Genomic DNA, 5678 nt, shown 5'->3' on the forward strand with positions numbered 1-5678 from the left:
GGTGTTTATGACTGCAAATTAAACTTGTGTAGGACAAACATAGCTCTACTGCCTTGGCAAATCATTCCCTTTCTTTATATGGCTACACCCACGCTCTCAGTACAAACAGGAAAGTGATTTGCCGGTTTTTTAATTCATATTTCCAAACGATTTAGAGGTGAATCTCTCGTCAAAGCAAAGTAAAATGCAAAGGGTTTCATTTAAATTGATGTAAGACACTGAGCAAACAGTTCTGTATCTGTCCACTTTATTAGCAACTTTATAAACACTTTAACATTTGTCATTTTAAATGCACTGGACAAATATTCTTCCTTTACTTTGTCAGGCTCTCGGTGCTTTATTGTAAGGTGTATTACTTTTTTTTTCTTTTTTACAATGTAATAGAGGAACAACAACATTTAAGTTACAGTGTTACAGTACAGGCTACAGTTACACAGCATCACTCTGGAATGCATCAACACCTCTTTAACCTTCTGAAACGAGTTATACAGGCAGCAGGTTTCGCTGTATTGAAGTAATAAGTTCAACATAGCAAACACTGCCTGGCTGTTTGTGATGATTGTTTATCTCGGTTGGGTCAGGGTGAGCCTTTGTTTTGTTGTCATAATATTCTGATAAGATTTAAAGCCTGTTTGAGCTTTAGACACTCCTCATTAAGAAACTCTCAGTGGGAGCAGTTTAGCAGAGCTGATCTAGTTTCACGCTGTATGCAACTGGCGCCCCCTGCTGTCCACATTCAGTATCTCGGGTTAAGTAGACCGAAACCAGATTGTATATTGAAACTTGTAAGGGCCTCTTAATCGCTGCTTTATCTTTAATCTGACTTTTCATTAGGTTTAAAAAAAGAAAAAAAAGCCATGCCATTTTTTTACATACCTGCCAAGTTTACCTTAAACTCTCTCTCTCTCATAATTTATATATCTATATAATCAAATTACACCTATGTTAATTTACACTATGTCATATAGGCTTTATTACTTATGAAAAATGTAGAAAGTATGTAGGAAGTATTTCTCCCATAACACTCTGCCTGGCTACAGATATGACTAATAAAGCAAGTGTTCACCTAGCCAGTCATTTGCAGCTCACTTAACATGCACCACACCTTATAATCATGTTTGCTATTTAGGTTGACAAAGCAAAACCAAACTTCTTACATCGCCAAAGCAACTTGTGATGGATGTGAGAATAGATTTGAATTCAGTTGGTGTCTTGGATGCGTGGTAGTCATTCTGTTCTTCTAAATTTAAGAGCTATATTTATTCAGACACTGAATATCCAATGAGAGGGATATCTTGAACTATATAAATTCTATTTTATATATTTCTCTTAAGATTTACATTTTCCAGCTGTTTGAATAACTAAAACTGCAATACTGTCAATTTACATGTGCTGTGAAAGATAACCTAGAAACAGAACCTCAGTAAGGTCAGTATACAAGCTATAGATTGTGCTACTAACAATCTGAGTGGCACAACAAAGGAGGTGACACTCGAGTATTCTACTCTACAATCCTAGAAGTGGCCACGGTCAAATGGAGAAAGGCTCAGGGAGAGATAAGCATGAGTAAATATAGCCATTGGGTGTAATCCACTTCGTGCATTTCATTATCCAAGTGAGTGTTCATCCCATGCTATAACAGTATTGGAGACAGTAGACATAAATTGTTTAGTTTGTTCCCCAGAATAAATTTATTCAAGTTGGGACCATACAAACCTAGTGAATGACAGGAGGAGGTATCATATTTCTTTTTAAACAGGAATGACATTGGTAAACAGGGTGTGGAACGTTTTAAAATCAAAGATGCACAACGTACAGCCATCTCTCACTATTGGTGAGAAGTTTGTTCCCATAAATAAGGCAGAACGCAGAGTCCGTAGAAATGGAAAGTTATTACATTTAGCCAAATTGGACAGTGATGTGACAATGAAGATTTAGAGGACCTTCTTCAGCTCATCGTACAACACCAGCACGAAGGCGCCGCCCATGCCTCTGAGCACGTTGGACCAGGCTCCCTTGAAGAAAGCCTTACCACCCTCATCGCGTGCGATCTTGCGCCAGCAATCAATGGTCCCGGTGTACATGATTTCAGCTGAGGAAGGGAAAAAGAAAAAGAAAAAAAAGAGTTAGCTACGAAATAAAACTCAATATAGAACAGATCAACTGTAACTTCTGGGTTCATGTCTAGGTGACGCATGTTACAAATACACTCACCTCCTTTACGTCCGGACTGCATCATCATACGTCTACGGACAGTATCGAAGGGGTATGAAGTCAGGCCAGCAACGGCTGTCACAGTCTGTGCAATCATCCAGCTCACCACAATGTGGGTGTTTTTGGGGTCTGGAAGCATTCCTGCAAGCACAAAAGGAAAGGTAAATTATTTACAACACCAATAGATGCAGATGAATCGCTTTATGATCAGTGCGAAATAAACATACCCTTAGCTGTATCATAGATGCCGAAGTATGCAGCCCTGTAGATAATGATGCCCTGCACAGACACATTGAAGCCCTGGTACAATCCTTTCAAGCCGTCAGACTTGAAGATCTTAACCAGGCAGTCACCCAGACCTGAGAACTCTCTCCCGGCTCCTGCCTTTCCCACATCAGCTGCCAGACGGGTACGGGCGAAGTCAAGGGGGTACACGAAACAGAGGGAGGTGGCTCCAGCAGCACCACCAGAGGCCAGGTTGCCAGCAAAGTACCTCCAGAACTGCGTGCGCTTGTCGACGCCATCAAGGAAGACCTTCTTGTACTTGTCCTTGAAGGCAAAGTTGAGGGCCTGGGTGGGGAAATATCTGATGACATTGGCAAGGTTACCTCTCCAGAAGGAAAGGAATCCCTGCTCCTTGGGAATACGGACAACGCAGTCCATGATACCCTTGTACTGCTTATCAGCTGTGATCTGCTTACTGGCATGCTGGACCTGGATTAAGAGAAAAGGAGAATCACACAGACTGAGGTTAAAAATCAGGAAGCTAAGGAACCACTTTACAGCGACAAGGTCCCTTTGTTGTGACCTTGAAGCTATAAAAATTGCAGGAACCACAAGAGAAATTCTTAAACAGATATCAGTAATTAATGATGACTACCGTGTTGAATTGTAATCTGACTAGTTAATTCGGACGTGGTTAACCATCTATTAATTTAATCACGCTCACACAGACAGACACTAAGCCTCAAATAACACAAATGTCACTAAATGCAGGGTGTAATACAATGTCGTTGTTCGGGTTGAACAAGAAGGGATGTAAAACTTGCTGATCTGGCTGTGATTGACTACCGCCCGGGCTTTAGCTTAGCAGTCGTGCTAAACGCTGCCTAACATCCGGGGGTACATGGGCCACCACAATGATACGCCGCCAAATTTTACCGAGAACACTATAATCATGTTATCCCCGTGTAACTACAGTTGAGATACCAGCGCTTTAAATAATCCAGACGAGTTGCCGGCTGTTCGTACAGAGTGTTCTCGTGTTTGTCCTTTGTTAGCTATGCCGGCTAAGGTTAACGTGTAATAAAGCTAGCGTTAGCAGCCGGGCTCGTGTAGGTCATTTCCCCATCCTGTCGTGACCTCAAATGATTGAAGCAGTCCCTCTTTATAGTTTCACCGTTTCCGGATAAACATTATAATAAGCAAGCTGCAATTAGTTTATGTACAAGCTACTCAATTAGTATTCGATTAATACTTTTAAATGGCAGTGAGTAAGATTACACAAGCTAGCCGGCTAACGGCTTTCCGCCAGTCAAAGAGTTTTACCTGAAGGAGAAGCTTCACTCTCTCAATAGGGGCGACGGCTGTTTTGGAGATGGCAGCAGAAATACCACCGGCCAAGAAATCCTTGGCGAATGAAACAAGTGTATCGTTCATATTGCGATGTTCTTGATGCGTCTTCCAGGTAACTAGTAAATACTATACGCCCCTCTGCCCTCTGTGGCTGATGGCCTGCACCGACAAAATGGCCGATTGTGTAGCTGCGCCGGGGATTTATTTCACATATCGGATCGCGATACTACACGAGAACTAGCCTCCACGTCACGCGCTGCTCCGCCAATAAAACGGTCCAATTTGTCTTGTCGTCACTTTACGTAGTTGTCTCGACCCCAGGCGAGTAATTCCTGAATTATAATTAAATTCACGTGAAGTGCCTTAATTTAGACCGAAAACCAAAATGAGACAGACCGTGTTCTCGTTCCTTTTTGGCTTCCTGCTCAGAATCACTATGGTGGGTAACGAGACAGTTTCCAATTCTTGGTGTGAATCATACCGTGAGGTTCATCTATCAAGGACCTTAAAGATGCGTAATCCCTACAATTATTAACGGCATATTACCTGTTATGAAACAACTCTGGCACAGCCTGTACTCATTTTCAGTGTTACGTGTGACTCTATTAACATAGGTTTCGCATTCTAGTTTTGCCCTGATCTGCATATTTACACTAAACGGTTAAATCACTGCACCAGCCTGCAGATAATTCTTCACGTACTACGCAGAGTCAGCTAGGATGATATTCGATGCTTGTTCATTTCTGCACCTGCACTGCTGGTACCACAACTACCCTCTGAAAGCCACCTTTAGGTGTGTGTGAGTCACCATTGTGACAATGCTGCAAATAGATATTTAATCTATCTAGTAGACTTAAGCACATATGTACACCAGAGGGCGGCAGAAGACTTGGCCTCAGTTTTATGTGTCTGTCTATCTATCTATCTATCTATCTATCTATCTATCTATCTATCTATCTATCTATCTATCTATCTATCTATCTATCTATCTATCTATCTATCTATCTATCTTAATGGCTTTTCTGCTTGTCTGACTATTTATAAAAGCCATTGACTTTCTTTCAAACCACAGATCATCGAATAATATACTTGTTGACTTTGTTTTATTGATTTTTTGACATTATTATGTAAAACCATAACATCACTAACACTCAACATATATTTTTAACTGTATTTGAGCATTTGGATCTGCGAGCTGCACGTTTCTTGGCTCATGCGCAGTGTTGACCACAGGGAGGTGCTGCTGTCATGCCATGTACAGCAGTCAGTGTCTAGCCATCTCTAAGAAATCCTACCACAGACCAGCTTCTGAAGGTGAAAGGGCTAACAGCGTATTAAATGAACCCCCTTGGTACTGCTGTGAGAAAATATTTGCCTATTCAAAATTTAAAAGCACCCTGGAAAAATGTTTAGTTTTTTCTCAAAATCTTGCGTTGCCCTCTGATATTTACAGTTCCTTATGAAATGCCCTGTGTGGTTGGTCTTGTTTGTCTGCATGTGCATTTTAACGCCAGTCACTGTCCACTTGTATTTCTTGCTGCCACTTGAGAATACATTTCAACAGGATGTGTAAATTAATCCATTAATCCCTCTGCTTTTAATTACAGTGAGGACAGCAGGTCAATTGCACGCACTTTGCAATTTCAAATTGCTTTTGTTCGCCTTTATTGAGAGGCAGCTGTGGGTGTATTTAATCATGTTTTTTGAGTGGAGCATTTTTTTAAAAAACATATAGGCTTGTGAACTCCACGAAACCACAAACAAACACCTTAAAGTAAAAAGAAGAAGAAGAAAGCAATTTATTAAAAAAGTGGATGCTATACTTGAAAGCTTTTCAACGATGCTACAAATCTTTGTAAAATACTGAAAGTGAGAGAAGTTGAGGAAAT

At 40.9% G+C, this 5678-nt stretch overlaps 1 protein-coding gene across 1 annotated transcript; it reads right to left on the reverse strand.

Annotated features, from left to right (window-relative positions):
• Positions 1 to 265: 265 nt before the first annotated feature.
• Positions 266 to 3958, reverse strand: LOC146624099 (ADP/ATP translocase 2). Its single transcript, XM_085364467.1, has 4 exons — positions 3763 to 3958; positions 2442 to 2928; positions 2215 to 2355; positions 266 to 2092 (listed from the first exon to the last, which is right to left on the reverse strand). Exons 1-4 carry the CDS (start codon positions 3871 to 3873, stop codon positions 1935 to 1937), a joined length of 897 nt encoding a protein of 298 aa, XP_085220593.1. The 5' UTR covers positions 3874 to 3958; the 3' UTR covers positions 266 to 1934.
• Between the last annotated feature and the right edge of the window lie 1720 nt (positions 3959 to 5678).

The sequence above is a fragment of the Diplotaxodon limnothrissa genome, linkage group LG10 (assembly GCF_057381915.1).
Source record: "Diplotaxodon limnothrissa isolate DT_005_m linkage group LG10, D_limnothrissa_male_GT1.1, whole genome shotgun sequence".
Lineage (NCBI taxonomy): Eukaryota > Metazoa > Chordata > Actinopteri > Cichliformes > Cichlidae > Diplotaxodon > Diplotaxodon limnothrissa.

What these genes read in the sequence shown, in the direction of transcription:
- LOC146624099 (XM_085364467.1), bottom strand. Translation starts at nt 3,873, where the DNA reads ATGAACGATACACTTGTTTCATTCGCCAAGGATTTCTTGGCCGGTGGT. An exon ending in GAGTGAAGCTTCTCCTTCAG is followed by an intron (nt 2,929 to 3,762) that starts GTAAAACTCTTT and finishes CTCTTAATCCAG; the next exon opens with GTCCAGCATGCCAGTAAGCA. An exon ending in GCAGTCCGGACGTAAAGGAG is followed by an intron (nt 2,093 to 2,214) that starts GTGAGTGTATTT and finishes TCCCTTCCTCAG; the next exon opens with CTGAAATCATGTACACCGGG.